This window comes from Papilio machaon, chromosome 28 (assembly GCF_912999745.1).
Source record: "Papilio machaon chromosome 28, ilPapMach1.1, whole genome shotgun sequence".
In the NCBI taxonomy this organism is placed as follows: domain Eukaryota; kingdom Metazoa; phylum Arthropoda; class Insecta; order Lepidoptera; family Papilionidae; genus Papilio; species Papilio machaon.
This window is the reverse complement of record NC_060013.1, coordinates 2,217,920-2,237,445: the sequence shown is the minus strand read 5'-3', so window position 1 is coordinate 2,237,445 and position 19,526 is coordinate 2,217,920. Positions and strand designations below refer to the sequence as shown.

The 19,526-nt window shown below is 36.4% G+C and overlaps 1 protein-coding gene and 1 pseudogene across 1 annotated transcript; one reads left to right on the top strand and one right to left on the bottom strand.

The window, feature by feature from the left end:
- Positions 1-2,524: 2,524 nt before the first annotated feature.
- Positions 2,525-7,989, top strand: LOC106713109 (phenoloxidase-activating factor 2-like). The gene is made up of 9 exons (XM_014505822.2): positions 2,525-2,586; positions 3,039-3,171; positions 3,790-3,892; positions 4,575-4,671; positions 5,097-5,206; positions 5,891-6,111; positions 6,223-6,407; positions 6,790-6,948; positions 7,554-7,989. Exons 1-9 carry the CDS (start codon positions 2,581-2,583, stop codon positions 7,716-7,718), a joined length of 1,179 nt encoding a protein of 392 aa, XP_014361308.2. The 5' UTR covers positions 2,525-2,580; the 3' UTR covers positions 7,719-7,989.
- A 1,577-nt stretch (positions 7,990-9,566) lies between these two features.
- On the bottom strand, positions 9,567-10,782 carry LOC123722591 (annotated as a pseudogene).
- Positions 10,783-19,526: the final 8,744 nt, after the last annotated feature.

Sequence of the window (19,526 nt, the reverse complement as noted above, 5' to 3'; positions counted from 1 at the left end):
GTGGAAAAGGTTTTGTACCTTTTCCACTACAGTATTGTTAAACCTGATCGACTTTCTAGTCAACTTGATTGAACTAGTGAAAAAAGGGTCTAAGTATTACCGTGGTAATATAAACGTGGTAATGCTTCTAAGATTAGTTTAAAAAGTGAATAAGTAAAGATTATTTTTGTTTATTAATCTATATATATATAAAAGAAAGTCGTGTTAGTTACACTATTTATAACTCAAGATCGGTCGAACTGATTTAGCTGAAAATTGATGGACAGGTAGCTTAGAACCAGGAAACGGACATAGGAACTTTTTATCTTGTGTGCATTTTTTTTTTTATTCCGCGCCGACGGAGTCGCTGGTAAAAGCTAGTACTCAATAAAACTCTCATTAAAATTGCGTGTGTTTTTTTTTTCACCCTCTAAAAGTACTTATATGCGAAGTACGAATTCGCCGAAAAAACGATACGATCTCTACTCATATAGACGTCCGTACTTGCAGATGTATTACCTATATATAATCGACGGAAGAGGGAACCCACAGGAAAGAATATTTTCCTTCCTAAGCATCCCCACCTCCGTCAAATCCTTTTTTCCTTCCCATTCTTTCCTATAGTGGGAACGAAAAGTAAACTAATATTAGACCACCAGCAAACACACTCATCAGACGAAACGCGGAATTGCTTCCACTTCACGCTTGTCTTCTGTGTAGTGGTTGTATTGAAATGAGCGATACTTGCCATTTCTTCTTTCCATTCCAAGAGCCCATTCTTGCACCCAACAAATATTGTTGTTGCCGAACTACCCCTGTTAAAATGTTAATATTGATATTCTGTAAGTGTTAATTTAGTTTCACGCATTCCCATCGGGTCAGATAAAATTAGTCTGATAAGGTATAATTTGTGCCTAACTTCTATTCTAAGTGCTTATTTCAAATACGCTATCATTTGGCTAAAGTAGTCACGGCTGAGCCAACGGAAATTATTTAAAACGCACGACGATCTGCAATGTTCACGTTTTAATTATTATTTTATTATACGATAGTGCGATTAAAAAAAATGGCTTTTATAATTTTATACTAAAAATTTAAGGAGTTCACTCGGTACTCGATTTTCTTGAAGTTTATGTCATACAATTACGTACTTCATATTTATCCAAATTTCCCTATAAATAAATGAAGTGTGTATATAATATTACTGAGGCTGATAAAATTAATTTTGGCATCGCGCCATATCACGCGTATTTTGACCATGAGTTGCGTAATTAATTAACTTTCGATTAAGTTTACTCAGCAGTAAATTAATATTTATTTTAGGTGTTAATTTTTTCTTCTTATATAGTCGCCAAATGACTCGTACACAAGTATCATAATTGTTTCACCAGTCATCCTGTATCTCATGGATTAGATGTAAAGACCAATTTTCTAATTTAAATAAATGGATGTTTCTTTGTAGGTATCTCCGGAACGGCTCAACGGATCTTGATGAAATTTAGCACAGATGTAGAACATAGTCTAGTCTAGAATAACACATAGGCTTATTATTAAGTTTTTATTCAATTCCGAGGACGGAGTCGCGGGCGATAGCTAGTCTAAAAATAAATGAAAGTCCGTACTATTGATAATACAAGTTTGTTTATATTAACCTCAAAGATCAATGAAACAATATTATCGTTAGCTTTTGGGATTTACCCTCACCGTTTAACGATCAACATTTTATAAAATTACACTTATTGTCTTCACGCTAGGGTTTTCAACTTTTTAATAGACAAAGACACTGGCCGTAAAAAACGACGTGCAAGTTTGTGCTAACCCAAAAAAGATGGCAGACTTATTTCGCACGGATATATAAATATATTAATTAAGAAAAATAAAATAATACAAATATTATGTTATAAATGCAAAAGTTTAGATGGATGGATGTTTGTTACAAAGGTATCTCGAAAATGACTCAACAGATCTCGCTGAAATTTGGCCTAGATGTAGAACATAGTCTGGAATAATATATAGTTTACTTATTAAGTTTTTGTTTAATTCCGCACGGACGGAATCGCGGGCGATAGCTAGTAAAATATAAATGCTATGTTATAAATGCGAAAGTTTAGATCGATGGATGTTTATTTGAACGTATCTCCGGAACGGATCTTGATGAAATTTGACATAGATGTAGAACATAGGCTACTAATTAAGTTTTTCTTAATTCCGCGTGGACGACATCGCGGGCAACAGCTAGTGTTTACATATTTATGAAGCTGATTGTACAACACATATTGCTATCCCTTTTACTGTCCTTGAATAAACAGAGACGATACGTTTTTGTATGCGGGTTGATACAAAGTTTTTTCCAAATTGGATAAATTCTTGTAATCGTATACTTCAATAAACAAACTATCATAATTTATATAGTAATTTACTTATCGCTTCTTGATAACTTAATATACATATGTACATATGAATAAATAACATTATTATGTTAAAATTTTTCTTACATACATGACCAGTGTTACAACATGTGTATATAGTTTTATTTTTTATATATATTTTTATAAAAGTGTTTATACATTGTGAATACAGTAGTCATTTAACGAAATCAAAATGAAGGTACGTCTTTTTTATTTTAAGTAAGGAAAGAATTAAGTAATTAGTGATTGGAACGTGTGGGCGTTGGCGGGGGAGGAGATGAATAGAAAAATGGAACCATACCTCTATCTTTTTAAATTAGATAAGAATCTGCAACCTTTTAAAATAGACTCTTTGCTCACGACTTACTTGGCTAGGAATTAAAAAAAAGAAACTTAGTAATTAGCCTTTGCGATACAGCCGTTATGAAGTTATCTGCTTACAAAAATCCATCCTTCGAAGCTTCCCCATTTATAAATAAGATGTCTTACAAAGGCAAGCAAGAATAGTTCGTGATTTTGAACATTTTGTAAAGTTTTTGCCCGTCTTTCAGGAGAGTAATGTTTCGCAGATATTTAAATTGACGGGTTTGTATGTAAGTGAATTCCTTTGTGACGGTCTAGAGTTTTTTAATAAACAAACTTTATTTTTAGATATCCTGGATGTTATTCGCTTTAATGTCGATGTCTCGATGTCAAGATGATGATGATGATGGAGGTGATTTGGATTCCTTAATGAACTATATTTATAACACTACAATACAAACTGAAGTGCCTCCGAGATTAGGTACGTATTTATTATTTATAAGTAGAAGCACGTCAAATCATGGCGGCCATTTTATTTTTTTTAATTATTTTGTGAAGTGGAAAAAACTAAAGTGAGATTGTATAATAAAAGTTAGAAAAGAAATAAATAGTTTTTTTTTTTACTTTTAATACAGTTTGTCTATGGTTAATCATTAGATTATCTTACTAATATTATAAACTAGCTTTTACCCGTGACTCCGTCCGCGCGGAATGAAAAATAGAAAACGGGGTAAAAATGATCCTATGTCCGTTTCCTGGTTCTAAGCTACCTGCTCACCAATTTTCAGTCAAATCGATTCAGCCGTTCTTGAGTTATAAATAGTGTAACTAACACGACTTTCTTTTATATATATAGATGCGAAAGTTTAGATGAATGGATGTTTCTTTGAAGGTATCTCAACGGATCTTGATGAAATTTAGTACAAATGTAGAACATAGTCTGGAAGAACACAGGCTACTTATAATTTTTTTTTAATTCCGCGCAGACAGAGTCGAGTGTGACAACTAGTAAAATATAGATGCATATTATAATGAAAGTTTTCGAGATTTACTCTCTCAGTTGAATCTACTAACTGTTTTTTTAATGCTTGGTTTCCAGGAGTAGAGACTTGCGTCACACCAAACAAGATAAAGGGTGAATGCGTAAATTTTAACCTCTGTGGAAATGCTGGAAATAACGGTGAATACGTAGTTAACATCAGGTGAGCTTATACCAGAGCCTAATGTAGATTTATCACACAAAATCATCACTTAGGGAGAATTATTTGACAATCCTGAATGTTAAACAAATCACGTAAACATACAAAACGTCAAATCACATCAACGACCGCCTATCAAGTCACATTTTCAACGTAAATGTTTCAATTATGTGTTACTATGTCTTAGTAACTGTAAGTAAATGGGCCTGCTCGATCTGTACAATACCACGACCATACAGAAGTCAGACGTGAGGTGAGCAATTCCACGTTTCGTCTGATGATTGTACCGGAGGCCTAATTTTAGTCCCTTCCCACAATTGTCTTATAAGGAAAGGATGGGAACAGAGAAGTGGATTTGACGGAGGAGACGCATTGGAAGAGGAAACCTTTTTGTGCTTCCCTCCTCCGTTAATTTTAGGTTAACATGTCGATGGGCAACGGTCGATTTGCTATTTCAGCGCATTTGGATGACCGCTTGCGCTTTTGCCTCCTTATAGTATAATTATTTAACATATTATACGGATAACTTATGTTACATTATGAGAAAAAGTATTTTTATTTTGGAAAGATTCAGGATATTACATGTTTTCAAAATATAATTTGTAATAAGGGCCCTTGTTGACTATTAAAGTAATTACTATTATTATCTTAAAACTCTGCTTCTTAAGTATTTTATCATCAACAGGCTACTTGACGGACCTTGTAAATCATATTTGGACGTATGCTGTGTCCCGACAAATGTACAAGATCATACCAAACCTTTGTCAAAACCTTTCATACCGGTGAGTTATTTAACTAAATATTTTTTATACATTGTACTTGAAAGAAACCTGGAAGTCGTTTAACGATTAAAATGTTCAGGTTTGATGATTTATGCTGCATTTTGAACGGAATCTTTACTAATATCATAAATGTTAATGTAACTCTGTCTGTATGTCTCGCTTTCACGTTAAAACTACTGAACCGATTTAAATGAAATTTGGTACACAGATAATCTAATTTTCTCCTGGCTAACTAGTTAACTGGCCTAATATTAGTTTTGACGAAAGAGGACATGCATAGGAAAAGGATAAAACCTCTGTCTGTGCTATTTCGGATGTCTATGAGCAGCTTATGGTATAAAAAAGTCTAGACCCTGAAGTCGCGGGCACAGTTAGTGTATAATAAGTGTATAGTAATTTTGATTGCGACATCAAATGTATTTCAGCGCGAAGGCTGCGGTTGGCGCAACCCCAACGGTGTCGGAATGGTCACTATCGGGGATGTAAACGGCGAGGCTAAATTCGGAGAGTTCCCATGGATGGTCGCTGTTTTAAAGTATGTTATATACTTTCAATTTTCAATATTTAAATTCAGTTTAATGTTATCGTTTTCAGACAAATGCAATCTCGCTGAAGTTAGCTTAACTAATAATTTAAAATGTTACTTATTGAGATTAGTATATTCAGCGAAGTATCTTCTAAAAAAAAAACTTGAGAGGTGTCAAGGGACACCCGGATGGAACGAAGTTCCTTTCAATTAATTAGTGAAGGAACCAATGTTTATTCTATGAATAAAAAACTTAAGTCTTCACAAGAAGTACATTTTATTTCTATGAATTTTCGTTATATATTGTCACGTCGTTGCCATGGTGAAGTAGCGCTCATTCGTCTATAGCAAAAAGTGTCGTGACAACTTTTCGTAAGAATTTTTTCCGTCTAGCCCCCTTTCACAACGCGCGATAAGGAACTTCGTTCCAAAAAAATCGAGGACCTCATTCTGATTTCTGAAACGTATAGTAGAGACTCTAGTCTATGCATGTTGCCCTCCGGAATTGTGGTCCGTTCTTCCCCCATGTCGCTATATATTTTTCTCACAAATAATTTTTGAAATTAAGTACAATGTTTGTAATATTACTAAGTACAAAATTGCAAAATATTTTTGAGTGCACGATGAAAGGCTACTCTCAATATCTCAACAATCATTTAATAACAAAATCATTGTGTCTTTTTTTTTCTTCAGAAAGGAACCGACAATCCCCGGTAGCTTTAAGCACATCGGTGGTGGGTCTCTTATCCACCAGAGCGTGGTAGTGACCGGTGCTCATGTGGTATTGGCCCCCACCAGTGCTGGGCGACTGATGGTGCGCGCCGGCGAGTGGGATACACAAACAACAAAAGAGCCATACCCACATCAGGACAGAGACGTGGGCAATGTAATAGTACATAAAGATTATAAAAGCCGTAAGTTTTTACACATTAATATTGCCTGTAAAATTACGTAAGTTTGTGTCTGAAATTTACTTTACATACATATAAAAGTAGGAAGACTTATGTACAAGAGTATTTTTTTAGGAAACTTAGCTAACGATATAGCATTACTCTTCCTGAATCTGCCAATGATGATGACGCCCAACGTTGGGTTAGTATGCCTACCCGCACTCGGCCAGACTACGCCGCCTGGCACGCGTTGCCTCGCATCCGGCTGGGGAAAGGATCAGTTCGGTGAAATCGGCAAATATCAAGTCATACTGAAGAAGGTAATTTTTTTATATATAGTTATGAAATTGAAATCAACGTTTAAACACTATTTTAGAAATTTTCATTTTCATTTTTTTTTTCTTGCCCAACTCTAATCACCAGTCTTTTATTTTCGTAAACGATACGAGTATATCATTCGGTTTCGTCCCAGATCTACCGATGTATATCTGCAATTATAATGATCCTGGTCATTGTGGTTACCTGAAACTACACTTCGCTTATAACGTCTTTTGTAATCTCATATGCCGATCACATCCATGACCTGGCCTGCTTCCGCTCGATGCTGTCAACTTATCTGGCTGATGGTTTGCCAACTGATCTCTTACCTAAGGCCACCATTCTGACGCTACAACATTTTGAATTCGTTCTTTTTCTTTCCAGTTGGAACTACCGGTAGTAGGTTCTCAGAGCTGTCAGAAGCGGCTGCGTATGACACGTCTCAGTCCATACTTCAATTTAGACCCCAGCTTCATGTGTGCGGGCGGCGAGGGTGGCAGAGACACGTGCGTCGGTGATGGAGGCTCGCCATTAGTCTGCCCGGTAACTAATCACTTACTAATTGTTACACAATTAGCTCGATTTTTTTTATATTACAAGGTGGCAAACGAGCAAGCGGCCACATGATTTCGCCGAAATAGCGAAGCGACCGCTACCCATAGACATTCGCAATTGCAGATGCGTTGTCTACCTTCAATCGACAAGGGACAGAAGCACAAAAAGATAATATTTAACCTTCCTATACATCTCCTCCTCCATTAAATCCACCTCCCCTTACCATACTTTCCTTATAAGAAAAGGGGCGGGAAGGGAAAGAGAACTAAAATTAGGCCCCCGGCACCACACTCAACAAACTGTACTTGGAATTACTTCCACTTGACGTCTGTCTTCTGTGTGGTCGTGGTATTTCACTGAGCAAGGCCAATTCGTGCAACTGATGTTGCTGGCGTCTACTACTATAAACTGATCTTTTATTTAGACTTATCGCTTTATTTAATTTAGTAAAAAAAAAATTACGTTACTTGTTATTAAGACTTCCGCTGACTCCTACGCACTAGGCATAGATTAGTTGATCAATCGAGTATATTCTGTAATATTTAATCTTTGCTCGTTTGTGTTGCCATAATTTGATTGTAAAAATGTTACAGTTGCAAACAGACCGATACGTACAGGCGGGTATAGTAGCGTGGGGTATTGGCTGTGGAGGAACAACTCCTGGGGTGTACACTGACGTAGCAAAGCAAAGGGCCTGGGTGGACGAGCAGATGACCGCCGCCGGGTATGACACCAGCAGTTATACTATGAAGATGTAAATAAAAAAAGTCTTAGTTAATTCAATAAATAAATAAGACCGACTAACTATTCCTTGACTGAATCGTATAATAGTTCACTTATGAAACGAATTAAATCAAAGTTTGAAGAAGAGGCGCGAAGAAGATAAATTGTTTATATTCACGCCTTTTAAATAATCTTTTAACTTTCCACGAAGCTTGAAACAACTTTTTGCTGGGACAAAGAATTCCTCATAAACATTTTGTTATTGCGTCCGCATTGCATTTATCTTTTGCCGACAGTATTATGGTAGGCAGCCATTTGTATATTTCAGTTTTACTTTTTTTTTATATTTTAATATTACAGATTTTCATAACAATGTACAAAAATGGAATAAATGTGTTAATAAAAATATGTTCATTTTAGTTTCCCATTTTGTCCTTTTCGTGAAATTACTGTATCTGACAAATAATAATTTTATACAGTTTAATTTTTTAATAAATAAATGTGTTTTGTTTAATTTTAAACTATTTCTTATTTTGTAATTTCATTCAATATATCAATATATTTTTTACAAAATATTTTATTAAAACGCCATCTATTGGTATGGTTTTGAATCGAAGGAAAAATTACAATATTGCAATGGGAAATAGAATTTTATTTTAAATAATTCAAATAAAATAGAAACAGTTATTAAATATATTTATGTATTTTTGACACGTTGATTTTTAAAACCACCAATTTCTATCATTTTTTTAAAAGAATAAGTTAATGTTTAAAAATGGCAGCTTTGTACTCTGTCAGCTGTCAGGCCTGTCATTGTCACCATGGATTGCTCAACGAAAGCGTGCCGCCGCGCGACGATGATGTGTTTTAAATGGCATTTATATATTCATTGATGGATAGGGCAAAAGAATTGGAACTTGGTGTCTTTTATATACTCTTTATTGGTGTCTAAAGTTTCAGATTAGAAATCTAGAAACGTAGCCTATTATCTTGTAACGTGCCTTTATATTCATGAAGAAGGCAAATTCTTTTACATATTATTAGAAAGTATTTTGGTCTTGTCCGTAAACAATTCAGTCGTAGTCATGGGTAACTGAACTAATGGTTCACATGTGTGAAGTTGTACAGTGAACTGGTACGCAGCTCAGCTCAATTTGTACCTGCGTAGATATATGCGTTTCCTCGCGGCTCGTCCGCACTCAGTACATCGCAATAAGCTCACCACTAAGTATGTGAACCCTAAACTTGTGAACTGATTTAGTGCCGATTTACACACCTCTATTCAGTCATCTTAATTGTTCTTTTTTCATGTGATATAAACTTCAATATTTTGTCTATTATTTGTTTTGGCAATTTCAAGTAATTATCATAAATTTTGTAAACTTTTTTAAGTTTGGAGTTGTGTAGAAAATATCAAAGTTGCATTACTTTTTTTTATATTATAAGGTAACAAATGTGCAAGCGTTCCAATAACATTGCTAAAATAGCGAAGTAAACGCTGCCTGTATACTTCAACAAGTAATAAGGTTGCTGATATTTTATTTACATCAATAAATAGGGATTGAATAAGAGACTTATTACTTTTTAAATACCTTAAGGTTTGGTTTATTTTTTAAATCACATCAAAATATGTATTTCGACAGCCGAAATGTCTTCATAATGTGGAGTCGGCACAAAGGTTTTATAAACCTTAAAGTTATGTCTTAAGTGGTACAGACAATTGTCCTCGTCTATGTTTCACTTCCATCACAAATCACTTCTTTCCTTCCTTATGTTAATAAAAAGGGTTGAAAGAAGATAACTACAATTTGTCTCCCAAAGAACAAACTATTGTTACTTAAATTATTAATTTTGTTTTCTAATTCCTTTTCTTTTAAAGTGTCTTAAATTTTTTTAGGATTTATTGAGAAACCATGTTTGCAATAATTGTGGTCAAACACAGTTTTTGAAGAATGTGCAACATCATCCTGGTTGAGAGACCATACTCCTTCCGTTTCCATGCCGCACTCATCACTATCAGAATCACTCTCAGTTTCACTGTCACTTGTCACATTTATTATAAAAAGTTCATCTCAATACGAGTCCGGTTTTAAATACTCTCCACCTTCTAGCCTACGAACATGTTAACAATGCTGTTTCCACTCATGAACTGAAATAGCTTCAAATGCTTCTATTACCAGATGAGAGATCTCATAATTTTTGTGATCAATATTTACGCTGGCCATGTTTCTTTTCATTGTGCTCCATATTAAATCAATTGGATTAAGGTCACAGTAATAGGGCACATAAATAAAAATAAATAAAATAAATAAAAATAAAATAACATTTAATCCTTCCCACCATTACAACGCAATAAAAAACTAACATATTACAAAATAATTATAAATACATAAAACAGAATAAAATTAAAATTACACTAGCATAAAGAAACATCTATAATTAACGTTGCAATGCTGACCGGATAGGGTCCTCCCTCAGCTTTGCATGCTGGGTGCTCCTCTCTGGAACACTCAGCGCTGATCTTCCTCGAAAACCCTCACGACTATCCGCACGCCAGTTGCAGCGGTGGATAACCAAACATAAATATTTATATATAAAGATAAATAAAAATTTCAATATTACACACAAATACAAGCACCTGTGACCATTTTCTGCCAAAATCCATTCAATTATTCAAACTTTCGTGAGACGATCATTAACTTATATAGAAACGGCTAAAACACTCACGTCTATATATCCGGTGTCGTCACCGACTAGTTTCGAGCCCTTCGGGGGCCCTTCATCAGGGTGAGTGGGATTGGTATTATTTCGCGGACGCGGCCCGTCGCTCACTGCGCGCCTGCGCTCTTAGGGCGCGTCTTGAGGGGGCGGGGGGCGCGGGGTGCGCCGGCGTCGTTGACGAGGTTGATACCAAAGCGTCATTGGTGTTGTTATTAAAGTTTATATATACGTGAGTGTTTTAGCCGTTTCCATATAAGTTAAAATCCATTCAATCTCATATATGGGCTCAGGTTTGTTTCTTTTAATTATTTCTTACAGCTGGGGTTTAGTTAAATCTTGTCCATACTCGATTTTATTTTGCCTAAGCCGTAACTGCATAACTATTTTGAAGCGTTTGTATTTGGGAATTTATTCACGCAAATATGGTGATAAGGAGCATTATCCATTTAAATAATTGATGGCTCTATTAAATTAGGTACAAGTTTTTCAATCACCCATTTTTTGAAATTGCCACTATTCATAACATCGTGATAGTCACCGCTTTTTGTATTTGATTTAAATACTGTGAGTGCATTTTTAACAAATCCTGCATCCCCACCCGCGTGAACAATAATATATCTTTGACCTTTTGATACAGGCTGTAATACTCCTTCCACGCCGTCTCCTTGCCAACATTTGCCAGATGTATGTGTGTTGGCAACACAACATCAAATATTGTTATTAAAAATATTTATTAATTGTAAATAATGTAATGGTAACACAGCATTAATATTTCTTTTTATGTTGGCAATTATTTTGTCCTTCCGTTTGCTGTTCATGATATGTTCGTATCTATTTTTTGTAACGCGTGTGCTAGTAAAATAAAGCAGTGCTTTGTGAACATGAAGACTTACTTCACCTCCTTCCACAAATTAATTTTATATATTTGAATTGTACTCATCGTATACAGATTTTTTCATAAAAGTGTTGTCAAGAGGATCATGAAACAAAACTACACAATATAAATACAAAAATATGACGTTTATTAAAAAAACAAACACGTATCGAAAAAACAATATAATCAGTCTTTTGTATTCATCATTTCCTTGATCTTGTCCCACTGTGGAATACCTTGCTTATTGGAATAGGCTGATGATAAGCCGGCTCTAGAGTGATATCTTCAGTCGGTGAGTCCGACTTAGATTTTCGTCCCCGTCGTCTAATTAGGATTAAGTGTAAGGTGTCTAACTCCAAATATTGTCCATCAAAATCGTATTTAAAATGAATCTTCCCTGGTTGTGATGGCGTTACGTGAACATCATGACGTCAGACCAACGGATGACATTTCCATTTGTATCCCGACGCCAATGCGCAGGACTAACTAGTTTTTTAATATTTAAAACATAAGATTGCTCAACTTCTGTTCTGTACTTTTCTCCGGTCACTTTGGAATTTAAAATTATATTATAAATTTATTCCGGAATATAAATAACTTTATTCTTCATATTACGTTCGATACAAGCGTGCATGTCACCTTGATTTTGTACTACACATGTAGTTATGTCGTCGCGAATTATGGTTCCTGTATCTTCATTCTATGGTTTTTTGTTGTAAATATTGATATATTCTCTTTTGACATGTTATGTTTCATACGTATGATTCGGTTTTTACAAGTTTTTTTATGTTGCACGCTTTTAGTATTGCTTTATATAGTTCCCAAATGATTTAAATCCTTTTTGAAAATGTTCCTGTATTTGTTTTCCGGTATATTGAATTTAAATCAAATTTTAAAATTTTACATTAAAAATTCAGTGACATTTTTAATGTTAAATTTATTATTATTATAATTATTTGTGCCCATGCGGGCTTTCCTTCTAGGTTCTTAAGAATTTTGTAAGCGTCGGCCACTTCCGGGAAAAACAACTTTGTAACCGACGCCGTGGCCAACGCTGTTTCTGCTATTCCAGCGCTGGACCACACCCTCCCTTATTCGCCTTTTGGCGTAGGAAAGCTGGCATCAGTCATAGGCTGGGGCGACCCTGGATTGAGCCGCTGCCAGTCTCGCCAGTTCGTCGGCTCGCTCGTTGCCAGGGATTCCGACGTGAGCTTTGACCCAAAAGAGCCGGAGAGTCTTTCCATTCTCCTCTAACTTCCTTATATTCCTTCGAATATGGGTAGCGAGGGGATGGCGCGTGTCCGGGTTCCGGACCAAATCGAGCGAGGATCGGGAGTAGAAGCCGCGCAAGACAGCCAGGTCCGTAGCCCTGGCTATCGCGAGCAGCTCCGCCTGGAAAACGGTGCACATCGGCTCCAGCCTCATTCGCTTGGTTCGGATCTCGGACCCATCCCGCCAGTAGGTGTATGCTGCCCCCACCCCGTCAGCAGATTTACTACCGTCCGTATAAATCAGTCAGTTCAGCGACAGTTTCGGGGAGCATATTCTTCAGACACAGATATTGGACGTCTGGCTCACTGGCGGGATGTGGAGCCTTGAAGGCTTCACGCTCCTCCAGCTCGCGGGAATCAAGCTCTTCTCAGGCGCTCGCGCCATACATTATAGTTGGTTCTACTACGGCGACGTAGATCGCCCTGATAATCTCCGGGCATAGGCCCCACTCCACCCGGGCCGTAGTCGACAGTTTCCTATATAAATTAGCGGCCTTACGGCACACATAGGCAACGTGGGTATTAAATGTAAGCTTACTGTCGACGATGACCCCGAGGATTTTGAGCTCAGTCACCATCGGGATGTCGTCGCCGCCCATCTGCACGACTGGTGTGTCGTATTTAAGCTTCCGCGTACCAACCATCGCTTGTGATTTCTCAGCGGAAAAGCGGAGCTTATTCACGACTAAGGCGGCGCCAGCATCCCGCTGGATCTCGAGCGGCGCGGTGACCGTTGCGTGCGTCGGCGACGGCGATGACGACGAGTTCAAAATAGCCGAGTCGCTGTTATTGTTGTTGTTAACATTAAAATGGGCGCAAAACGCACTGAAAATGTCTGACACGTATTCATCACCATCTTTGTTGTTCTTCTGATTTGATCTCAACAACACGGGTCGGAGACAGAGACCAACCCTTATCTCTATTAAAGTTAGGTCGACGTCCGATTTCTAAGGCTTCGAGTAACTTACGTGACACCCGCGACTGTGACACCGAAGGCATTTCGGAAGCAGCTGAAAACGATCAATTGTCATCTCCGTGGAGAAGCCAGGAGTACTGAAAATATCTTTAGAGGTATTCCAGTACTCCTCTAATGTAGGCGAATCATTGCTGCTTCGAAATTCCTCTCACTTGCCAGCCGTGACACTGTCTAGTTTCATCGACGCCATGTAAATAATAATAGTAAAAACTAGTGAAAAAATGACTTAAAATTTTTACCTAAGTACCGGCGAGTAAATTGAAATTGTAAGTAAGTATAAGTTACCTTTTCCTCGCGAAATATCAACGATATTCACGCAGACTGAGGTAGAAAGGAATGTTAGAATGACAAAGGAAAAAACTGGCACTTCCCTCGGAATTATGGCTGCAGCTTTTGGCTGGCGAGTTCCTTTATGATGGTGGCGTTTGTAGCACGGAGACACTACGTCCTTTGTTTGCGTTTGGATGCAATATTTTAATCACGTCGGGGTCACCAGATGATTACGCCGATTTATTACAACATAAGAATGACATTTCTTCTTGTTAAATCTCGTGGCCGTAATGGATGTCAAAAGGTCGCGTCAATGACGCGTGCGCTCGCACCGATGACGTTAAGCCGTAGTAATGTTCCGAACAGTTACGTTCCGTGAAAAAGGTTCAATTTGTTGCATTTTTGTCTCTTTCAATTATCTTTCTTTTCCTGGTTTTCTTTTTTGCAAATATAATGTAAACGGACATCTACATATTTTTCTATAATTGCTTTTGTTAAATCATACATATGTTAAAACTGGTCTTTGTTGTGGGCATCAGTACGTGTAAATAAAATAATGTTCATTAGCGATCTCAAGACTTTCTTGGTAATGAATACTTTGTTGTACTGCCTTAAAATAGTTTTGCCACCACTTACGTTCATTAATCCCCTAACACACTTTTCCGTTTCACGACAAATCAAGAATACGTCATCAGAAGCAAAACATAATACTCCCATATCCTTAATATCTACTAATTTATGAAACCATTTCTTTTCAGTGGCAAATAAATGATTTTTACAATCATCTCAGTGCAATTTTTTAATAAATGATAAACCACAAAACCCGAAATATACCCAATTATTTGCTTAGTAACTTCGTGTCCGAGAAGGGTTGTAGAGCAGGTGGTTACATCGACACAGCTGGTATACCTTCTATCTCCGCGTACTGTATCGAAAGTGGGTTCTGTACCTGTATTTAATATGTGTAGTTCGTGTTGGTCCAGAAATGCTGCTATCTCCTCTCCTCTTTCATTTGTTTCACTACTTCCCCACCATGTATTCCAAGCGTTTACGTCTCCTGCCAGTATCACACTCTTTGTACCTAATTCTTCTATGGCGTGCTTTATTGTTCCAAGGTAGGGCCCCAGTGGTTTGTCTCCTTCCAGATACACGGACACCACCCCTATCTCCCAGGCTCCAGTTCTCAGCTTTGCTACTGCGATGTTCTCAGTCGTTAGAGCCGGGTATTGGGAGATATTGATGGCGTCGTTAAGAAACGTCTTGGAAAGAACAAATTAAAAAAGTATGCGATAAAGTAAATAGATTTTCTTATGCCTTGTATAAATTAAGAAAAGTTGCAAATAAAAAAACTGCTATCACTGCATACTTCGCCTATGTTGATTCGGTACTAAGATATGGCTTACTCTTATGGGGCAATAGTACTGACAAAGATAAAGCATTTGTTGCACAGAAAAGATGTATACGCTCTATTATAGGTATAGCGCCGCATGAGTCATGTCGCCCACATTTTAAGACTTTACATATACTGCCACTACCTTGCCTTTACATATTTGAGGTTTGCAAATTTGTGAAATTCAATATCAATTTATTTAAACAGGCAAAAGACTTTAGAGACAGAACTCTTAGATACCCTGATAAACTCCTACTTGAGGTAGTGCCTAAAAGCGCTCGTTTTCAAAAAAATTGCTATGCAATGTGTAGAACAATTTATAACAAGCTGCCAGACTCCATAAAAAATGTATCTGAAAATAAGTTCAGCGCCACCCTGAGAACTTGGCTAATGGAAAATTTATTTTATTCAATTGATGAATTCTTAAATACAAATACTAGCAATGTCTAATACAGTCCTTGACTAAATTTTATGCATTTCTCTGATCATTTTTGGAAATTGTTTTCATATGGAATTTATATCTGTGTTTTTTTTTTTTGTTTCTATATATTTGACTAGTAAACAATTTTATTCAATAAATAAATTTTGACCTTTACTAATAATAAATTAAGCGACATTGATTACTTTAAATGATTATGAAATCCTATAATTATGTATTCACTATTTTTTCTGTACTTAATATTATTATAAATTTTTGCATGTTAATATTATATTAACAAATAGGCCGCACTCAAAGATTCTGTAACACCTTAATAACTGTACCCTATTTATGGCAAATAAATGAATTATGAATTATGAATTATTATTATGAATTATGAATTAATAAATATCATTATGGCGGATTTGACAACTGTATCTGTAGTTTTTCTTGCGCATTGGACCACTCTGACCCCTTTGTATTGTTTTATTTCCCCTATTCTTCCAACGTAGGGCTCTTGGATCATTGCGAATGTTATTTTTCTTTTTTCCGCTTCTATTATTAACTCTGTCGTGGCTGTTTGACTTCTTTGTAGGTTTATTTGAAGTGCGTGGTACCGGCAGTTTACGCCCTCCCTGCTATTTTGTTTACTAGTTTTTTATTTATTTTGTATTTTTTCTTTTGATGCTGTTTGCTTTGAGACAACTTTAGCAGTGATATTGTGTTGTTGACCTAGCTATGTTGTCCCACTTCTTTTTAATGGGACATTCACTGCTAAACGCGTTGTGGTCTATGTTTTCTAGTTTGGCATCTTGACAGTTACAGCAGGTTGGTGGTAGTTCCTCATTCCATTTTGTACACTGTTCTCTCATATGTGGGCCACCGCAGTGACTGCATTTTTCTATCTCTTCTTTGCAAAACCTTTTTCCGTGACCGTATCCTAGACATTTGGAACATTGTACTAAGGGTGATTGGTCAGCCACCCTTATTTTTTGTAAATTTATATGTACTGCTCCTGCTTCAATCATTAAATTCCATAATTTTGGTGAAAATCTAAGTATTACGTGGTTTGTTAGGGGGTTCCTGGCTCTTTTTTTTTTATATGCTATTTCAATTCTGTCTTCTTCTTCTTCTATTTCTCTGAAAATGTTTTTATTTTGAGCTCTCAGTCCTTTTATTATATCTTCATCGCTATTTTTTATTATTTAGATTGATTTACAATTACATTTACATTTTTATTAGACTTTAGTTAGGCATGCCTTTGCTTCTTCGGTTTTGTTGGAATATTTTGATTTTTCTATTGGCGTATGTGATGTGGTGTCGGAGGCCGGTGCCGGTGTTGTTGGCGCTTCCGCGGTGGCGGGGGGTGGGGGGGGGGCTTGTGATTGTGTGCTGGTAATTGCCTTCGAGGTAACGTCTCTGAATTCCAGACGCACACTTCGGTTGTTTTCTCTATTTGTTGAGGTTTTGGTGTGAGGTCTAGGGGGCCAGTGTGAGATTGGCATATTTTTAATTTGGATGTTACCGGTGGTTACCATGGCAAGAGTTATTTCATTTTTGAAAACCTTTTTCTTGGCCGATATGAACACTCAATTTTGTCTCTTTACTTATGGGACAGCCTTTATAATTCTTAACTTTCTTTTCTATAGGCAAAATTTTACATATTGTAAACAGTTGATTGTGATCTTTTTTACATGATTCTAACGTATTGTTGTTCACTAGTTTTAAAAAAAATCTAATTTGCAAGTTTTCTATATCTAATAAATATGTATGACTTAAATGTCCTACCATAAACAGCAATACCATAGTTTATGAGAGAATCTACAAGTGTGTGGTGGATAATTTAAATTACCCGCCAGTAGCGCCCGACTCGCGCTTGACGGCGACGAGTGGCGCTCGGAGGCGATCGGGCGCGTGGGGGCGAGACGCGGTTTTTTGAACAGTAACCGTTGAGTAACCGTTGAGTCCTGACAGTGTGAATACTTGTTATAGATGGCTTCTAAAAAGTCTTTTTGATGTGATGTTATTGTGCTTAAGTAAATCGTTTACAACTATAATATTGTTTTATTTAACGACAAAAGAAGAACATTCGTTAAATTGGTGACCCCGACGTGATTTGAAAACATCGTAATTGAAAATATTTTACAAGCACATAAAATTGTGAGGGCGCCAAAATATCGAACTATAGAGGATTCCTACGCGTCGTGGAGAATCGTGCCGCAATCCAGGCACTTTTGTGAAGAGATTCCGCCGATGCGAGCGGATGGTTCCAGCGCACACGCCCACGCATCCACCTAACCTGGCGTACATGTCTCCGGCACTCGACTAGACGAGCTGGTCGGCACTTGCGAGAGCAAGCCCACGTTCTCGATTCTACAATATCGCGAAATCCCGAGGTATCTGCATCTCCAGGTACGTTCAGAGCATCTGGTGAGGGCGCAGGCCTATTGCTTGCCTTGCTTACCTACTCTGCAGCTTCACGGTGGTGAGTTAACATAGTGTAACATCAAGTAAAACTGACTAAACTTCTAACAAGTTTAATAGTAAGTATAATAGTCGGATATAATGACTTCCCTTACAGTGACATGTCGCTTATTATGACCCATTTTTAATAAATCATGTCCGGTTATAATGACCGACATGATTCTGTACACCTTCGGTAATGTTCGTTGATTCCCGACGACGTTCGGCACATGGCTCGTTTTTGTTTTGAATCTCAGTGGGTAATTGACGCTTGAAGGTCACACGTTGACTTAGTCATTATATCAGCCAACTGCTTGTTAGTCTCTATATATGAAATTTCCACTAACCCTTTAGCAATCAAATCCTTAACAAAATGAAATTTTATATCAACATGTTTAGACCTTTTTGTTTCCCATGTTTTAGCCATTTTAATTGTAGACATGTTATCTTCAAAAACATATAATTTCTCTTTATACTGAAATATCTCACTTAATATACTCTTTATGAAAAGACTTTCCACTAAACAACTTGATAGTGCATAGTATTCAGACTCACAACTACTAAGAGCCACAACAGATTGTTTCTTAGAATGCCAACTCAAAACATTATCATTTAATTTTATAACATAACCTGAAATACTCTTTCTGTCATTCATATCAAATGCAAAATCAGAATCCACATAAGCCTTAATTTTTAGAACATCAGACTTAGATTTCACAAAATTCAAAGTAACATTAACAGTATACTTTAGATACTTTAAAACATTTTTCAAATGAGACCAATGTACATTATCATAGCAATTTTGAAAACGTCCAAAATATGACACAGCAAAACACAAATCTGGCCTTGACCCTATCATCAAATACATCAAGCTTCCGAGCAATTCTTTATAAGGTAATTTACAATTCACATTTTCATTACTCTTAGTTAAATTAAGCTTAGGCTGTATAGGAACTTTACTTGTCTTACAATCAGTCATATTAAACTTTAACAATATTTTCTGTATTAAATTAGTCTGACTCACAGTAATATTACCATTTTCACATTTTTTAATATCTAGACCCAAAAACTGAAATTCTTTTCCATTTCCCAAAACATGAATTTCCATTACTGTAGATAAATACAATTTGATATTTTCTAACTCTTCTACACTATTGGACATCATAAAGAAATCATCAACCCATATTAAAATATAAGTATTCCCTCTGAAATACAAGCATGGATCTATTTTGGATCTAACAAAATTTATTTTTAATAACTCCAGATTTATATGATCATTCCAACTTTTTGGACTTTGTTTTAAACCATACAGTGACTTTAATACTTTACAAACTTTACCATTTACATCACATTTTAAACCTCTAGGGAGTTCCATATAAACCGGTTCCTTTAAACTACTTTTTAAGAAAGCTGAGCGAACATCTAATTGTTGTATATATAATTGCCTTTCTACTGAAATT

Excerpts from the sequence above, each read along its gene's own strand:
- LOC106713109 (XM_014505822.2), top strand. Across the intron at positions 4,672-5,096 it reads TGTCAAAACCTTTCATACCG|CGCGAAGGCTGCGGTTGGCG; the intron begins GTGAGTTATTTA and ends AATGTATTTCAG. Across the intron at positions 6,949-7,553 it reads GCTCGCCATTAGTCTGCCCG|TTGCAAACAGACCGATACGT; the intron begins GTAACTAATCAC and ends AAAATGTTACAG.